Below are 20,184 nucleotides of genomic sequence, written 5' to 3'. Positions count from 1 at the left end.
ACTCTTCGAAAATAGAACCTTTTTTCGAACCAACTTTGTCCCTATTATTGAACTCGCCCCTATTTTCGAACTGCTGGGTACCGGCCCTGTCCGGCAGCCTGCTCTGTCCGCATCCCCACGCAGGCGCCGTGAGCCAGTCTGGTTTTGTTGATGCTTGAGTGAACACTAACTTGCGCTCTCATTCAAACATTTTACGATTATTTCATTGTGTTTAGTGCTTGTGGGACTGTGCAATAAGCTACAATGGGCCCAAAGAAACTTGCTAGTGGCACTCCTGTGGTAAAGAAAGTGAGAAACACCATAGATGTGAAGAAGGAAATAATACAGAAGTGGAATGATGTCCAAGTGGAATGATGTCCAAATGTTTGTGGAGAAGTACCACCCTGAGCAAGCTGAAACAAGCCATCTTTGCAACAAGTTCACTGACAGTACCATGTCCCATTTTAGGTAAATCTTAAAGAGGCACCAGAAACAGAGGACTGTGGACAGTTATTTTGTGAGACAGGGGTCCAGTGACTCTCAAGCTGATCCTAGTGGCATTAAAAGACAGAGAAAGGAAGTAACCCCAGAGAGGGCTTTGATACCTAAAGTCCTTATGGAGGAGGATTCCCCTTCCAAACTCCCTCTCTATCTTCTAGATGCCATCACCAAACTTCAATAAAGATAAGTAAAATGTTATTTTATATGTTTATTTAAATTTATTTATACATAATTGAACACTATATTTGTTGTGTGTATGTAAAACTATAATTAATCTCTATAAAATGTTATGAATGAGAAGAAGCTGGATGACCTGGCTTTAAGTGAAACAAAGCTGAAGGGGGTGGGAGAGTTTAAATGGAGAGGAATAAATGGGATTAGGTCAGGGGTTTCAAATAGAGTTAGAGCTAAAGAAGGAGTAGCAATAATGTTGAAGGATAAGCTATGGCAGGAAAAGAGGGACTATAAATATATTAATTCAAGGATTATGTGGAGTAAAATAAAGATTGGATGTGAAAAGTGGGTTATAATAGTGTGTATGCACCTGGAGAAGAGAGAAGTGTAGAGGAGAGAGAGAGATTTTGGGAAATGTTGAGTGAATGCGTGGGGAGTTTTGAATCAAGTGTGAGAGTAATGGTGGTTGGGGATTTCAATGCTAAAGTGGGTAAAAATGTTATGGAGGGAGTAGTAGGTAAAATTGGGGTGCCAGGGGTAAATGTAAATGGGGAGCCTTTAATTGAGCTATGTGTAGAAAGAGATTTGGTAATAAGTAATACATATTTTATGAAAAAGAGGATAAATAAATATACAAGGTATGATGTAGCACGTAATGAAAGTAGTTTATTAGATTATGTATTGGTGGATAAAAGGTTGATGGGTAGGCTCCAGGATGTACATGTTTACAGAGGGGCAACTGATATATCAGATCATTATTTAGTTGTAGCTACAGTTAGAGTAAGAGGTAGATGGGAAAAGAGGAAGGTGGCAACAACAAGTAAGAGGGAGGTGAAAGTGTATAAACTAAGGGAGGAGGAAGTTCGGGTGAGATATAAGCGACTATTGGCAGAAAGGTGGGCTAGTGCAAAGATGAGTAGTGGGGGGATTGAAGAGGGTTGGAATAGTTTTAAAAATGCAGTATTAGAATGTGGGGCAGAAGTTTGTGGTTATAGGAGGGTGGGGGCAGGAGGAAAGAGGAGTGACTGGTGGAATGATGAAGTAAAGGGTGTGATAAAAGAGAAAAAGGTAGCTTATGAGAGCTTTTTACAAAGCAGAAGTGTTATAAGAAGAGCAGAGTATATGGAGAGTAAAAGAAAGGTAAAGAGAGTGGTGAGAGAGTGCAAAAGGAGAGCAGATGATAGAGTGGGAGAGGCACTGTCAAGAAATTTTAATGAAAATAAGAAAAAATTTTGGAGTGAGTTAAACAAGTTAAGAAAGCCTAGGGAAAGTATGGATTTGTCAGTTAAAAACAGAGTAGGGGAGTTAGTAGATGGGGAGATGGAGGTATTAGGTAGATGGCGAGAATATTTTGAGGAACTTTTAAATGTTAAGGAAGAAAGAGAGGCAGTAATTTCATGCACTGGTCAGGGAGGTATACCATCTTTTAGGAGTGAAGAAGAGCAGAATGTAAGTGTGGGGGAGGTACGTGAGGCATTACGTAGAATGAAAGGGGGTAAAGCAGCTGGAACTGATGGGATCATGACAGAAATGTTAAAAGCAGGGGGGGATATAGTGTTGGAGTGGTTGGTACTTTTGTTTAATAAATGTATGAAAGAGGGGAAGGTACCTAGGGATTGGCAGAGAGCATGTATAGTCCCTTTATATAAAGGGAAAGGGGACAAAAGAGACTGTAAAAATTATAGAGGAATAAGTTTACTGAGTATACCAGGAAAAGTGTATGGTAGGGTTATAATTGAAAGAATTAGAGGTAAGACAGAATGTAGGATTGCGGATGAGCAAGGAGATTTCAGAGTGGGTAGGGGATGTGTAGATCAAGTGTTTACATTGAAGCATATATGTGAACAGTATTTAGATAAAGGTAGGGAAGTTTTTATTGCATTTATGGATTTAGAAAAGGCATATGATAGAGTGGATAGAGGAGCAATGTGGCAGATGTTGCAAGTGTATGCAATAGGTGGTAAGTTATTAAATGCTGTAAGGAGTTTTTATGAGGATAGTGAGGCTCAGGTTAGGGTGTGTATAAGAGAGGGAGACTACTTCCCGGTAAAAGTAGGTCTTAGACAGGGATGTGTAATGTCACCATGGTTGTTTAATATATTTATAGATGGGGTTGTAAAGGAAGTAAATGCTAGGGTGTTCGGGAGAGGGGTGGGATTAAATTTTGGGGAATCAAATTCAAAATGGGAATTGACACAGTTACTTTTTGCTGATGATACTGTGCTTATGGGAGATTCTAAAGAAAAATTGCAAAGGTTAGTGGATGAGTTCGGGAATGTGTGTAAAGGTAGAAAGTTGAAAGTGAACATAGAAAAGAGTAAGGTGATGAGGGTATCAAATGATTTAGATAAAGAAAAATTGGATATCAAATTGGGGAGGAGGAGTATGGAAGAAGTGAATGTTTTCAGATACTTGGGAGTTGACGTGTCGGCGGATGGATTTATGAAGGATGAGTTTAATCATAGAATTGATGAGGGAAAAAAGGTGAGTGGTGCGTTGAGGTATATGTGGAGTCAAAAAACGTTATCTATGGAGGCAAAGAAGGGAATGTATGAAAGTATAGTAGTACCAACACTCTTATATGGGTGTGAAGCTTGGGTGGTAAATGCAGCAGCGAGGAGACGGTGTTGGAGGCAGTGGAGATGTCCTGTTTAAAGGCAATGTGTGGTGTAAATATTATGCAGAAAATTCGGAGTGTGGAAATTAGGAAAAGGTGTGGAGTTAATAAAAGTATTAGTCAGAGAGCAGAAGAGGGGTTGTTGAGGTGGTTTGGTCATTTAGAGAGAATGGATCAAAGTAGAATGACATGGAAAGCATATAAATCTATAGGGGAAGGAAGGCGGGGTAGGGGTCGTCCTCGAAAGGGTTGGAGAGAGGGGGTAAAGGAGGTTTTGTGGGCAAGGGGCTTGGACTTCCAGCAAGCGTGCATGAGCGTGTTAGATAGGTGTGAATGGAGACGAATGGTACCTGGGACCTGACGATCTGTTGGAGTGTGAGCAGGGTAATATTTAGTGAAGGGATTCAGGGAAACCGGTTATTTTCATATAGTCGGACTTGAGTCCTGGAAATGGGAAGTACAATGCCTGCACTTTAAAGGAGGGGTTTGGGATATTGGCAGTTTGGAGGGATATGCTGTGTATCTTTATATGTGTATGCTTCTAAACTGTTGTATTCTGAGCACCTCTGCAAAAACAGTGATAATGTGTGAGTGTGGTGAAAGTGTTGAATGATGATGAAAGTATTTTCTTTTTGGGGATTTTCTTTCTTTTTTGGGTCACCCTGCCTTGGTGGGAGACGGCCGACTTGTTGAGAAAAAAAAAAAAAAGTTTTTTTTTTTTGTGAATATTTTTGGGTTTCTGGAACAGATTAATTGTATTTCCATTATTTCTTATGGGAAATATTACTTCGTTTTTCAGACTTTTCGAATTTAGAACTAACTCCTGGAACGGATTAAGTTCGATATTTGAGGTTCCACTGTATATTGTACTGTATGTATTATATTCCATTTAAGTCTCTAAACTACTGCTTTAAAGCACTGTATAGTATTTTCCTTATAATCTAGTTACTTTTTCCTCACCCTAAGTTGTACTTAACAGTACATACAGTGGACCCCCGCATAACGATCACCTCCGAATGCGACCAATTATGTAAGTGTATTTATGTAAGTGCGTTTGTACGTGTATGTTTGGGGGTCTGAAATGGACTAATCTACTTCACAATATTCCTTATGGGAACAAATTCGGTCAGTACTGGCACCTGAACATACTTCTGGATTGAAAAAATATCGTTAACCGGGGGTCCACTGTATATGTCAATTCCAATAAAACATGATTACTTCTGATTCAACTAAGTTGAGCCAGAAAAGTCATAATGCAGGACTCTTATCTGTTTCTGTTGCTGTTAGTTCTTCCTCTTACTGTTGGTTACCTTCTTTCTCTATCTTACTGTATCTCAAATCTCTCTTCAATGGAGTGAGTACTGCATATCAATAATTAATTAATAAAAATTACGTTTGTAAAATAGAAAAAAGTAAACCAAGCAATTCCAGAAATTTGCAATGTAACATTTTCTAAGGTATGGCCTCATTACACCATCAACTGCTGTTACCCCACCTTACAGTACTACAAATCCAATAACAACAGCAATTTAGAGAATATCTCCTAAAGCAGCTATTACTATTATTACGTCACAATGGGTACACCAGTAGTATGCTCCTACCCTACCCTATATGATAGTTTTATAGGAAGAACATCAGCAGTATGCAGTTACTCTACACTATATGTCCACATGTCCTATTTCACTACACTGAATGGGTATTTTTTTTTATTTAGGTATTGTATACATGACACAAATTTTTCCACTGTGACTTACTATTATTATTATATTTAAGGGATGTGCTAAACCCATAGGGGCCATACAATCAATTTTGATTTAATTAATTGGGGTGGGTGGTAAGATATTACGAAAAATTAAAGATTTTGTTCAGATTTCTAACCCCAAGGGGCTAACCATCCAGGAAAACCCAAGAAAGTCAATGTGTCATCGAGGACTGTGTCTTATTTCTATTGGGGTCCTGCAATCTTGTCCCCCAGGATGCGAACCACATCAGTTGACTAATACCAAGATACCTACTTATTTGCTAGGCGAACAGGAACAGCAGGTGTAAGGAAACACATCCAATGTTTCTGCAGGTCAGGGATTGAACCATGGATACTCAGTGTGTGAGGCGAGTGCATTGCCTAGCAGGCAAGTCTATGCTAGAAGTCAGAAGTCTATACTAGAAGTTCCATGAAGTTTGCCTAAAAATAGAGAAAAACAATAAACGAGTTTTTGTATGGCAACACCGTAGTAACTTTTTTTTTGTAAAATTGGTAATACTTTGGATGCTGTAGGTGACTTTACATGAGCAAGTAAAGGCTAAAGACATACATGTTTGCTATAGGGAAATGAACCCTGTGGCCCGGTGGCTAAAGCTCTCGCTTCATACGGCGAGGGTCTGGGTTTGATTCCCAATGAGGGTAGAAACAACGGGCGTGTTTCCTTACACCAGTTATCTATGTTCACCCATCAGTAAAATGGGTACCTGGGAGTTAGTCGACTGGTGTGGGTCACATCCTGGGACAAAACTGACTTAATTTGCCTGAAATGTTCTGCATAACAAGCTGCTTTTCTATAATAGTATGTCACTGATGTCAGCTAGGCCTGTATACCTTGTACATGTACTTGTAGAAATAAAGATACAGTATTATTATTATTATATGTCATTATCAAATTTTTGGGGGGTAGACAATATATTTTTTGGAGGAAAGGAGGGTCAGCAAAAGCTATTACAAATTCCAGAAGGGGGCTTTGTAAAACCATAATTCTTGAATAAGGTGTGTAAAACTCACAAGAATACAGCCTCTCCTCACTTAACGATGGAGTTCCGTTCCTATGACTACATCAATAAACGAATTCGTCGCTAAGTGAGGAGCATATTATAATGGTAGTGGGATTGTGTCTACCATCTTTGATATTATTTTAATGCTAGCTTTGCACCATTTATAACATTCCTGGTAGTATATTCTCAAATGCTTATACAGTAGTCTACTGTATAATGTAATAAACAGAATAGAGGAAATCATCTCTAACATACATTATTTACGTATGCATACCAGTCAGAGAGCCCGTTGTAAGGTCAAGGCATCAGTAAACGAGTACATCGCTAAGTGAGCAGAGGCTGTATATGCATAAATAATGAAGAAAAAGTTACTAATAAGAGAAGAACTTACTTTTGAGAAAAAACACATGAAACATCATTATTAGCACTCCAACAATGTTGATATGTACACCTACCATCCAACTTACGACCTGCTCGACATACGGCCACTCGACTTACGACCATGTTTTTTATGCCAGAGATCTGGGAAATAAACAACTGTTTGTGTTGCACACAGTGTTTATCCTAAACCTGACGGTATAAAATACAGTACTAACAGCATAACAAGTAAAGTAAAAAATGAAATACCAAAATAAAACAATAAAATAAAATCATTACAATAGTGTGATGTTGATATTCAATAGTAAGATTTGACTTACGTCCATTTTGACTTACGACCAATTGGTCGGAACCAAGCTTGGTTGTAAGTCGGATGGTACCTGTATTATACGAAGTACGAGCTTCACACAGGGTACTTTAGAAGACCAAGAACCAAAACCTAAAACAAAAAATGTGTAATTTGCAAAAATAGAGAAAAATTTTGGACTTGTAAGTGGAGAATATGCACAACAACGTCAAACAATGGATAGTAGGTACTGTTCGCATCATTATATCATATCGATATATCATTATTATAATACAGTGGACCCCCGCATAACGATTACCTCCGAATGCGACCAATTATGTAAGTGTATTTATGTCAGTGCGTTTGTACGTGTATGTTTGGGGGTCTGAAATGGACTAATCTACTTCACAATATTTCTTATGGGAACAAATTCGGTCAGTACTGGCACCTGAACATACTTCTGGAGTGAAAAAATATCGTTAACCGGAGGTCCACTGTACTGATATAATATTTATATAATATTATTGATATATCTATATTATAATACATTATTATTGTACAGTATTAATAATACACAATACAAAATAATTAGTACAGTACTTACCATTTACAAAGGTGTTAAAAGGGCATATATGTACAGTGGAACTCTGGTTTCCGTCTGGTCCGGTTATTGTAAAATTCAGTTTTCTACCACTTTTTTCAGTGAAATTTTCACCATTTTCGTACAACTGCTCGGAAACTGTCCATACCAGACATATCCGCCTGCCCGCGGGACATGGCCTCTCATACGTTCATGATTCAGTCTGCCTTTTTTACTCGTTCAATGAGCATTACTCCTCGCATTCATCCAAAACAAGACCTTCATCTGGAACAGCAACAGACCTTAGTTGAGGAAACTGCTTCAAAGGAGGAGGAAGAAAGAGGAGATTAAGGACGTCTGTGCAAAGTGGAGTGAGGTGCAAAGTTTTGTGGAGAAATATCACCTTAACAGAGCTGTTGCAAGCCATGTCAGCAACATGTTCAATGACAATGCCATGTCCCATTTTAGGAAAGTCTTAACGAGATGCCAGAAACAGGCCTCTCTGAACAGTTTTGTGCAACAGAGGTCAAGGGACTCTCAAGCTGGTCCTAGTGCCAGGAAAGGACAAAGAAGGGAAGTATCCCTGGATAGGGCTTTGATACCTGAATTCCTTATGGAGGGGGATTCCCCTTCCAAACAACCACCTCTCCTCCCTCTCTCCTTGCCGTCTTCCATACATCAACAAGAGTCTTCAATAAAGGTAAAAGTGATGTTAAGTGTTCATTTATTCATTTCATTAGTCATTTATATTTATTTCTCATTGTTTTCTGTATGTAAAACTATAGTTATTCTGTATAAAATGTATTTTTTGTTAATATTTTTGGGTGTCTGGAACAGATTAATTGGATTTACATTATTTCTTATGGGAAATATTACTTCAGTTTTCATACAAATTGGTTTTCGGCCGACCTCCTGGAACGGATTAAAGACGAAAACCGGGGTTCCACTGTACTCCATCTATTGAGCACCAGGGTCATAATTTTTGGGTTATCCTAGGTAATTTACAGATGTATAATAATTGTACTTATATGTATCTGTGCCTAAATAAAGTTACTTACTGTACTTACTGATATGAAATGGCCTTAACTAATTTGCTTTGGCCTTTTACCAAAGGTACTTGCATTTTATTCTCCATATGTCTGAGTTCTGATTGCATTAATTACAAATACAAAGACAAATTGTTATTTTCTTTGCAAAGATTACAATGTGTGATTTGCATATTATATAATGTTATGTACAAAGAAAGCCACTAACCTGCCTGAGCATTTCAGGCAGACTAATCAATGCTTATACACTACTTAAAACTACACATAGGTTATGGAGTGGTAAATTTTAATTATTCATTATTTTGCATTATTACAATAGAGAGCTAGCCAAAATATTATAATTACTAGGATTTATAGTAGAGATGTAGTAAAAAAATAATAGTATCACAATTAGTACATTTTACAATGCTACAACAATACAATTTTAAGTGTGTATTAATATTTTATATAGATCTAGCTATCCTAAGGTTTTTTGGGGGGATTTCTTGAGCAGTTTCAAACTAGTTAAATGATTTAGTATGTGTTGGTATAGTTAAGCTTGAGAGACGAGATTTTTTTTATTATAGCCCTTAATTGATTGGCAGACAGGGAAGCTTTTGCTGGTTCAGGCAATGAATCCCAGATCTTAGGGCCCTTTATGTGCATTGCATTTTTGCACAGGGTGAGATAGACACAAGGGATGTCAAAGACAGTTTTGTGCCTTGTGTTGTGCCTGTGTGTTCTGTTGTAGGTATCAAGGAGAATTTTGAGAGGAGGGTTTATATTGGAGATTAATGTTCTGTACATATGGTAGGCACAATAATATGAGTGCATATTTTGTATATTAAGTAGGTTCAAACTCTTAAAGAGTAGAGAAATGTGTTGTCTGGTGCGGGAGTTGGTAATCACCCGCACAGCAGCTTTTTGTTGGGTTATTAATGGTTTGAGCTAATTAGTCATAGTAGATCCCCAAACACAAATGCCATAGGTGAGATAAGACTAAATTCAGAAAGTGGTATAGTAAAAGTAGTGGCATTGTTGGGTACATAGTACCATATTTTGGAAAGGATGTCTACTATTTTGGTGACTTTCTTGGCTATATGTTGGATGTGGGTCTATAATTTAAGGGTGCAGTCAAGGTGTAGATCTAAAAATTTGCTCTCAGTGTCTTATTATAGGAGAACCAGTTATATGCTAAGTTGGATATTTAAGGCTCTGTTTCTAAACAGTATGTAGTAGGTTTTGTCTATATTAAGAGCGAGTCTGTTGGTTGTCATCCACGTAGCTAAGCATAGTAAGGTTTGAGTGGGAGAAGACACAAGTAGTGTCATCTGTGAACAGAACTGGTTTAAGCAGATAAGATGCATTGGGGAAATCATTTATGTAAATGAGAAAGAGCAGAGAGCCAATGACACTGCCCTGTGGCACTCCAACAGCTACAGGCTGGATAGTTGAGGTTATGCTATTTGTGGAGACATACTGGTGTCTACTGCTAAGATAAGGGTTAGACACCCAGGATTACCCAAGAAAGTCAGTGCATCATCGAGGACTGTCTAACTTATTTCCATTGGGGTCCTCAATCTTGTCCCCCAGGATGTGACCCACACCAGTCGACTAACACCCAGGTACCTATTTGCTGCTAGGTGAACAGGACAACAGGTGTAAGGAAACGTGCCGAAATGTTTCCACCCGCCGGGAATCGAACCCAGGCCCTCCGTGTGTGAAGCGGGAGCTTTAGCCACCAGGCCACTGGTATGCCCTCTTACTCCATAATGTTCTAGTTTAAGGAGCAGGATATTGTGATCCACTGTATCGAATGCTTTCAGAGGTCTATGAAGAGCCCCAGAGGATATCTATTTTTTTCAAGAGCTGCATGTAGCAGTTTGAGCATTTGTATAATTGCATCATTCATACTTTTTTCTTGGCCTAAACCCAAACTGGCAGCAGTTAAGTATGTTGTGAGTTATTAGGTAGGAGTAAACTAGTTTATGAATTATTTTTTCAAAGATTTTTGATAACAAGGGTTATTCACTTCAACTGGATCACCTCCTTTGTGAATCGGGGTAACCCTTCCTATCTCAAGTATAGAAAGAAAAGTTGAAAATTCCACTGATTTGTTAAACAGAGTTGTAATAATGGGGGAAAGTACATGTGCTGCTTTTTTGTACACAAGTGGTGGTAAGTTATTTAGGTTTCCTGTCTTGTTTTTAAGTGACTTTAAGTAAGCAAGTTCATTCAGGTACAGGTAAATATAAATACAGTTATATAAATTATTGTACACAACAGCATACGTCTGGATTACCCAGGATAACAAAAAAAAAAAAAAGGTCAAAGTGACTTATTTCCATGGGGGGGAGGTTCTTGTAATACCTTATTAATTAAACCTTAAAAGTTAAAACAGGTAACTTAACTATGGGAAAAGTAGTTACAATACAAGGAGATATACTTTATGATGAGTGAGACTATCTGAGGCCCTATTTCAGCATCATCAGAAAACTCATATCACTATTTCCCCTCCCCCCTCATTTATGTAGATTGTGAACAACATGAATCCCAATAACGAACCCTGTGGCACACCACTTGTAATGGGTCTTCGTTCTGATTTCTCCCCATTTATGCACACACTATGTTGCATGTCTGTCAGACACGACTCAACTCAAATATAATTTCTCGTACAGTACCATGTGTTGCTACTTTCTTCATCAGTCTCCTGTGTGGAGCTCCATCAAAGGCTTTACTGACATCAATTTGTTTAATGCTGAAGCGCTAAACCTGTCAAGGCCATACAGCTTACTACTTTCTTTATCTAGGTCTACCGCCTCAAATGCCTTAGTGAAAAAATGGTTAGTGAATTCGTAAATCAGTAAAACTACACTGATTCATTAATCAAATTATATAATTCAAAGTGGCTCCAAATTGCATCTGCAATTACTGATTTCAGCAAACTTCCCCACAATCTAGGTTTATCATTTGAAGCCAATTATTATTATTATAATCATGGGGGAGCGCTACACCCATAGGATTATACAGCGCATGTGGGGGATATTATTATTAATATAATCAAGGGGGAAGCGCTAAACCCGGAGGATTATACAGCGAATTCAGGCTTAATTCGGGGAAAATTTGTAAATTCGGGAAAAAATGTCATTCATACTACCGCATGTGGAGGAGTGATTTCTTATACGTATATCTAACATATGATCTGATCACATCACAAGGACCCCAATGGAAGCAAGTCACTTTGTCAGACTTTTTTGGGTTATCCTAGGCAATCTACACGTACGTTGTTATGTATGATAATTTATGTGCACCTGTACCTGAATAAACTTACTCCACATCTTCGAAACACAGCACAGTATAGTTAATCTTCGTGTTGGGGGTTTTAGGGCCACTGGCAGCTTACGCCGTCTCGAGTCCTGCCTTCCGGTGTCCGGTGTCGGTAACCTCGCGTTCCTCGACCAAAGAGTTAGTTAGTTTAATATGTTTATTATGCACCCCATACCCATCCTGTGGGCGGTAGTCAAAAGATTACAGAGGTACATAATTGGTCCAGGGACTGGACTCCAAAGTTTTGATAGCTGAGCAAGTTACAGAGGCAATGAACTCACAATTTACAAAGGTAATGAACTCACAATTTACAAAGGTAATGAACTCACAATTTACAAAGGTAATGAACTCACAATTTACAAAGGTAATGAACTCCAGGTAAGTCTGGTCACAATCATGACAAGTTACAAAGGTATTTACAGATTACAGAGGTACGTAATGGGTCCAGGGACTGGGCCCCCAAAGTTTTGATAGCTGAACTAGGTACAAAGGTAATGAGCTCACAAGTTACAAAGGTAATGAATTCTGTAGAATGGTTACTTACGTTTATACTTTGGCTACAATCATGAACAAATTATAGAGTAATGAGCAATTCACACTTCCACACCCGGTCACAACTGTAATGAGTTATTGGTGCAAATATTGATTGTTGAGTCACACACACACACACACACACACACACACACACACACACACACACACACACACACACACACACACACACACACACACACACACACACACACACACACACACACACACACACACACCCAAAGAGGAAATTAGTTAGTTGTGCCACCTAAGAGGCTAGTTTATTATGCACTCATCCCGTGACCGGTAGCGCAAAAAGCAGAACTACAGAGGTCACAACAGGTCTTTGTCAGACTCCACTGGGCATTGTTACATCACTTGAAATATTAGTTATTTCTTATTTTACAGTTACTTCATATGGAATACAATCTCAAAGAAAAAAAATTAATATTAAAAAACATTGGTCATAATTGGGTTGCAATCCTGTTTATAAAATCCGTTAATTTATTTAGTTTCTAGGCGATGCAAAATGTAGATACAGCCTCAAGATTTCAGATATTTTATCATTAACAATGTGGTGTTTTGCCATATCCTATAAGGTTTGCATGGAGGCGTCTCTTAAGGGATGGATGTCTGGTCATTAAGATACAATGTTCTAGTGTATGGCTCTGTCTCTGTCCACACACTATGCATTTTGTCAATGACATCTCCATGCAAACCTGCCAGATACTTATGGTCTAATCTTACTATAGTAGTAACATCTTGCAGTCTATTAACCTTGTTACTTCCTTCATAGATATGTTTAACTTGATACATTTCATTATGTTGTTCAATAGATCTGCCAGTTCCTACCTGTACTGTTCTGCTTTCTTCAAACTTGTTTGCTAATTCCTATCTGTCAATGTTTCGTAAACTTGGTAGGTAAGACACATAGGCAACAGTTAGGCAACTTTATTCCGAAACGTTTCGCCTACACAGTAGGCTTCTTCAGTCGAATACAGAAAGTAGGCAGGAACAGTAGAGATGTGAAGGCGATGTAATCAGTCCATCACCCTTGAAGTCGTAGAATTTTGAGGTTGTCAGTCCCTCGGCCTGGAGAAGTTCAGTTCCATAGTCAGGAACTATCTGAAGATCAAGCGACAGTGCGGAGACTTAAATACTGTCGGAAGGAGAGGTGCAGAGTAGTAGTAGTAGTAGTGAGAATGTAGCCACTGAGAGGTCAGGTCCCTCTCAGATCCAACAGTTCTCAATTGAAAGGGTTGTCCAAGGTGTGTTCTGTACCAAGAGGCCATGTGTTGCAGTGTCTGACAAGATGAACATCAAAATGGTATACAATACCGACAGGTTGGTAGGTAAGACACATAGGCAACAGTTAGGCAACCCTTTCAATTGAGAACTGTTGGATCTGAGAGGGACCTGACCTATCAGTGGCTACATTCTCACTACTACTACTACTACTCTGCACCTCTCCTTCCGACAGTATTTAAGTCTCCATTCATCACAAGTCTCCGCACTGTCGCTTGATCTTCAGATAGTTCCTGACTATGGAACTGAACTTCTCCAGGCCGAGGGACTGACAACCTCAAAATTCTACGACTTCAAGGGTGATGGACTGATTACATCGTCTTCACATCTCTACTGTTCCTGCCTACTTTCTGTACTCGACTGAAGAAGCCTACTGTGTAGGCGAAACGTTTCGGAATAAAGTTGCCTAACTGTTGCTTATGTGTCTTACCTACCAACCTGTCGGTATTGTATACCATTTTGATGTTCATCTTGTCAGACACTGCAACACATGGCCTCTTGGTACAGAAAACACCTTGGACAACCCTTTCAATTGAGAACTGTTGGATCTGAGAGGGACCTGACCTCTCAGTGGCTACATTCTCACTACTACTACTACTACTCTGCACCTCTCCTTCCGACAGTATTTAAGTCTCCGCACTGTCGCTTGATCTTCAGATAGTTCCTGACTATGGAACTGAACTTCTCCAGGCCGAGGGACTGACAGCCTCAAAATTCTACGACTTCAAGGGTGATGGACTGATTACATCAATCTAGATGGACTGAACACATCGACTCCAGGCTGAGGGACTGATTACCTCATACTCCTCCTCTCCTTACGCCTTCCTCTTTGTATTGGACTGATGAAGCCACTCTGTGGCGAAACGTTTCCTGAATAAAGATTCCCATATGCTGCATAAGTGTCTCAATCTTCATACTGCATATGTGTTTATATTTCCGAAGCCATCAGCGTTAATTGTCTGTGTGATAATATCCTCTGTCCTAAGGTCTTGTATGTGCTCCAGAGCACTGATTTTAGAAAGTACATAAACAAAGTTGAGGATTGTGCACGATTAGCTTCTTAGGAAGACAAGTGGACATAATATCAAAAGCTTGTTATATGTTGGGGTGTCGGGGAATGCTGTTTCTTAACGTGATACAATCCATGTAAGTAAGTAAGTAAGTTTATTCAGGTATACACAAATACAGTTACATAGATTACCATACATAGGAGTATATGTGTACAGATCTTAGGATCACCCAAACAAGTCGAAGTGACTGATTTTCAATGGGGGTCTTTTAATTCTCTAGAAACATTGCATTGATCACGCAGCAGATTCAGTCCCATCATTACATTGATTTCACATATTCTATCACTTTATATATACGTTCCTTGATGTTGGTGAGGGGCTCTTGATTTAGGGAATTGGATCTGTGCTCCAGTTCCCCGAATTAAGCCTGAATGCCTTCCACATCCCCCCCAGGCGCTGTATAATCCTCCGGGTTTAGCGCTTCCCCCTTGATTATAATAATAATAATATCACTTTATATGTGTACGAATGGTATATAATACCGACAAGATGAGAGTAAGATACTTGTGCAACATCTGGGTATCTTTATTGTAGACGTTTCGCCATCCTGGAACAGCACCATGGTGCTGTTCGCACCTACTCCTAGGTTGAGGGACTGATTACCTCATCTTCTGTACATAGTTCTACTGTCTTCAAGTTATGTCCTAGAATTTGTATTGATAAAGCCACTGGATGGCGAAACGTCTACAATAAAGATACCCAGATGTTGCACAAGTATCTTACTCTCATCACTTTATATGACGTAACTGGGTTATCCTAGTCAGTTTACAGTAACTGAATATTGATCCTCTGCATATTTTGGCAACCAAAAAAAAAAAAAAAGTTAAATATGTCCAAAATTAATTGAGTTCTGCTTACGCTTAACACTGACAAAACGTACTATATTATGTTTGGTAGCAGAGCAGGTGTTGCGCAACTTAACATTAAGATCGACAACACTCTAATTGCCAGACATAATGAGGGCAAATTCCTTGGCCTATACCTCGACAGCAACCTAAATTTCAGCACCCATATCCAACACATAACAAAAAAAGTATCCAAAACGGTGGGGATCCTCTCCAAGATACGATACTACGTGCCGCAAACTGCCCTTCTCACACTATACCATTCACTTAAATATCCATACCTCACCTATGCTATCTGTGCTTGGGGATCAACTGCAGAAACACACCTAAAGCCAATAATAACCCAACAAAAAGCCGCAGTAAGAATAATCACTAAATCCCATCCCTGGCACCCCCCTCCCCTCACTCTTCATATATCTAAACTTACTCCCTGTTCAGAACATCCACACTTACTACTGTGCAATCTATATCTACAGGACCTTAAATTCCAATATTAACCTTGACCTAAAACTCTTTCTTGATAGTTGTGACAGGATCCACAGGCATAACACCAGACACAAACATCTCTATGACATTCCCCGTGTTCGACTAAACCTTTACAAAAATTCAATGTATTTCAAAGGACCTAAAATCTGGAAGACCCTACCTGAAAACTCTAGAACTGCAGACACATTCATCACTTTCAAAACTACAGTTAGAAAACATATCTCCCTGATCCACCCCAACAACTAACTACATGATAACCACCTGGTGGTTCACAATTACACTCACCCACTGACTATAAACCCAGAAATACTAATCTTAATCTTAAAATAATAAATCCTAACTAGTCATAAGTTTGCCTATGATACTCCAATATAGACACTTTGTATTGTGCCAAAACAAAAGCATTCACATTGCTAAACTCACAAATTATTATGTAGTCACTTAGCCTTAATACCATAATCTGTAAGGATTTAATGTTAAGAATTAATCTAAGTCTGCTCAAAATGCCTAGCCAGCCTAGGTGTCCTAGTGGCCCCCTCTGTAATTAGTATTTTATAACATGTAAACCACACAATATCCAAATCCTGTAAACCCCACATTGTAACTCTTATAGAGAATAAACTTGATTTGATTTGATAACCTAACCTAACTCAACCTTACTCCATTATCGATATCAATGGAACCTTCATGTCTGTTTACATTCACTGTGATTGGCCAGACGCAGTGACTGCCTCAAATACTGATCATTGATTGGCCCTGACGCGACATTCGAGCCAAAATAAAAACAGTATTATTTTTGCTAATACCTCCCAAAATAGAAGTTTACACAAGAAATAACCATTTATTCCAGAGCGTAGATAGTTCCTTAAGTATCGTGAAATAAGCAATAACCCTTCAATTCCGCCGAGGACCAACATTCAACAATAACCCAATTTACACATAGGTTACAATGAAAGACAATTATACCAAAAATTAATCTATATTTGTGTAATATATAAAGTTAATGGGTTGAAAAGGGGGAAATATGCGTGAGGGGCGGCGCGCAACACACCTCCACAGACTGTCATGGTCAGCTGGTGCACACAACAACATCACCATCATTATCATCCACTGGGAATAATTATTATTGTTATTATTATGCTGCTGCTACGCAACTGACTTCTTGAAACCATGGAACTGGAAAAATGGCCCATATTCAGTTTACTCAAACCAGAATTTATAGAGAAGATCAAGTTGGCGTGTGTATTTGGTAAGTGGTGTTGAGGTGGTATACCTGTTTGGTGAGGTATATCTGTATTTGAGGAGGTATACCTGTGTTTAGTGAGGTGATATACCTGTTTGGTGAGGTGGTATACCTGTGTTCGGTGACGTGATATATCTGTATTTTGGTGAGGTATACCTGTTTTTGTGGTATACCTGTATTTGGTGAGGTATACCTGTGTTTGGTGCGGTAGTATGCCTGTTTTGTGAGTTGGTATACCTGTATTTAGTGAGGTGGTATACATGTATTTAGTGAGGTTATATACCTGTATTTGGTGAGGTATACCAATTGGTGAGGTGGTTTACCTCTTTGGTGAGGTGACCTACCTGTGTTTGGTGATGTTAAGATTTGTTTGATTTTTTTTTTAACCCCGAAGGTTAGCTACCCAGGATAACCCAAGAAAGCCAGTGCATCATGGAGGACTGTCTGTCTTATTTCCATGGGGGTCCTTTAGTCTTGTTCCCCAGGATGCGACCTCCACCAGTCAACTAACACCCAGGTACCTACTTACTGCTAGGTGAATAGGGACAGCAGGCATAACGAAACATGCCCAGTGTCTCCACCTGTGCCGGGGACTGAACAGCGGACACTTAATGTGTCATGCGAGTGTTGCTAACCAAGCCACGGGACACCGTGTTGATTCAGCTTGAATCCTCAGATACTCTGTCATATGCCACTGGGTCCTCAGATATTTTGGCATATGCCACTGGGTTCTCAGATACTATTGTCATGTGCCACTGGTTCGTTTTACCCTGTAGTTCTTTATACAGTAGATGATAAGACCTAAGCATCTGCTCCAAAGCACACTTCACAGCAGTGCTTTGAGAAGAGTCATGGTCCTTTTCAATAAACAAGTCTTCAACTTTACCAGCAGTATATAGTGTCTCAAGTATCTTAAGGATTGTCAACATCACTCCTTCAGGTTCAAGTTCTTCATCCTCATTGTCTTCTCTGTTTTCTACAGCTGCAACATTTCCTCTACAGTTGGTTTCTCATCATCATCTTCCAAGAGTTCATTGATGTTATCTGGCTCGATATCTTCAAATCTCTCACCTGGCACTATCCTTACCAGATCATCAATTTCTTCATCTTGAAGAAATTGCTGGTTTTCCATCTGTGGAAATTATGTGACACAAAGTCATATTTTCTCCAATCTGCACTTATTTTTGAACTTGGTACATGATTACATTCTTCTTTCACAAAGAGAAATATATCTGTAATGTTATATTTGTGCCAGAACTCTGGCATTCCACTGTCTGTCTCTATCAATTGCTGCCACTAGTTCATGGATCACACTGCATGTGTAGTGGCACTTAACTGTTTTGATAACTCCTCAATCCAGTGGTTACATCAAGGATGTCATATTTGGTGGTAAAATGATAATCTTGACATCTGGTTCCACATCCTCTAGGAGTTGAGGATCACTACAACAGTTATCAAAGACAAGGAGAACCCTGTATGCAAAATTTTTCAGGGACAGGTTTGTCCCCGCTTCAGGAATAAAGTGATGCTTCATCCACTCAGTAAAGATCTCTTTTAACTGTGACATGACATTGGACTTCCAAATAACAGGCAATGTACTCTTGTCTGTACCTTTTAAAGCATGGGGATTCTTGGGGTGATAAATGGTCTTTTGCAGTCTTGAATCCAGAACCAGTTTTCTGTTCTTTGCTGATGTATATTGTAGATGGCATCTTCCAGAATAAACCCGTCTCATCAACATTAAGCACCTGCATAAGTTTGTAACAATCCTCAGAGACAATGCTAGCTAGCTTCACCAGTAACTTTTCTATGGCAGCATGGTTGGCAGAGGCATTTTCCCCATCAAACTTTAGTATGGAAACCACTGCTTGTTCTATAACTGTTAGACTATCTAGAACTAAACATGCCCTCTTTTTTGGCCATCCTTTCTTCTCGCACGCTGTGTTATAGTATGATAAGGCTTTTTACCTAATAATAAGGCCAAGTAGAAGTCCTTTTTTTCTTTGTTTTTCATTCCTCATATTTAGTAATCTGTGTTTTTTTTTTTTTTTTTTTTTTTACTGTACTGATCTATTCCTCACTCTTTTCACTGTGTTACATTGAGGATTACTCATTGCAAAAGCCCTTATCTTTACCTTATTATCTTGAATTGACTGAGTCATTGAGTAATGCTAAATGCTCATGCCATCTCCATGATGCATGCACCACCCTTCAGCATATCAGTTTCTGTACCTCCAGCTCTTTTTCGTAATAGACATATTTTCATGCTTAATCTTCCTTGCTTCACCAGTGTCGCCTGCACTTCATTTGAAAGCCATGATAAATAGCCAGAGATGAGGGGGGAGGGGGCAATGAAAAAAAAAATGAGCGATGTGCACTGAGCTGTAATTATGCAATATGCTGCCAGATACATTGACCCGCATGGGAGACTGTTCGTATACATTCCCTCATTCCTTCCTCACAGCATTAAGACAATGGAGTTTCTTAATGCTTAGTGGGAGGTCTCAGTCCTGCTTGCCCGTCGTGGCGCTTGTTAATGGAAATACACACCACCGATTGAATTGAATTCTGCAACATGCTTTCTAATGGAAATATGCTTCTCAAGTGGAAATGAATTGCTCTCTGGCACACCTTAATAGAAATCAGTGTATTTTTATTGGAAATGAAAAGCTAAATTTAAATCTCAGAATATTGAAAATGCGTACTATGATTGTGAGAGCTAAGGTTGTCTGCTCTGTGCAGAAATCTAATATACAGAAACCCAGTTAGTGTTTGTTCCTATGTACATTATTTCATCACACAATGACAGATGCAGACATTCAGAATTCTCTTACATGATCTTAAGAGCTCTGCATATTTGTAGCCCAGAAGTAATGTATGATAAAATAATCACATAATATATGAAATAGCCTTTAATTTGGGGTATTCAAAATCTTTTATAAGTTTCCCATAACATCAGGATGAAAACAGTAAATAATTAAAAATAATTCTAGCATTGTAAAAGCCTTACATGCAATACAACTCAAATTATTATATTAGCATTTTCAAATTGAAAATTACAATTTAAACAAAGC

General features: G+C 38.9%; 1 protein-coding gene and 1 long non-coding RNA gene across 9 annotated transcripts in view; one reads left to right on the top strand and one right to left on the bottom strand.

Annotated features, from left to right (window-relative positions):
• Positions 1-16,572, bottom strand: part of LOC128689401 (uncharacterized) — a 45,683-nt gene extending 29,111 nt beyond the window's left edge. For 3 of the 8 annotated variants that reach the window (XR_011392142.1, XR_008407163.2, XR_008407162.2), the window contains exons 1-4: positions 11,621-11,747; positions 7,303-7,563; positions 6,733-6,851; positions 5,287-5,453 (exon numbers count right to left, since the gene is read on the bottom strand). This is a non-coding gene — a long non-coding RNA (uncharacterized lncRNA). Of the gene's footprint in view, positions 1-5,286; positions 5,454-6,732; positions 6,852-7,302; positions 7,564-11,620; positions 11,748-16,527 lie in introns of those variants that run through there. The other 5 variants (XR_008407157.2, XR_008407158.2, XR_008407159.2 and 2 more) reach the window with 5 other exon arrangements.
• A 280-nt stretch (positions 16,573-16,852) lies between these two features.
• The window catches only part of LOC128689208 (RCC1 and BTB domain-containing protein 1), a 93,656-nt gene continuing 90,324 nt past the window's right edge, over positions 16,853-20,184 (top strand). Inside the window, exon 1 of the mRNA XM_070086211.1 lies at positions 16,853-17,116. Coding sequence (XP_069942312.1) covers positions 17,038-17,116 — 79 coding nt within the window. The 5' untranslated portion in view covers positions 16,853-17,037. The remainder of the gene's footprint in view (positions 17,117-20,184) is intronic.

The sequence above is a fragment of the Cherax quadricarinatus genome, chromosome 18 (assembly GCF_038502225.1).
Source record: "Cherax quadricarinatus isolate ZL_2023a chromosome 18, ASM3850222v1, whole genome shotgun sequence".
Taxonomy (NCBI): domain Eukaryota; kingdom Metazoa; phylum Arthropoda; class Malacostraca; order Decapoda; family Parastacidae; genus Cherax; species Cherax quadricarinatus.
The sequence above is the reverse complement of the archived record's forward strand: the minus strand, read 5'-3'. Positions and strand labels throughout refer to the sequence as shown.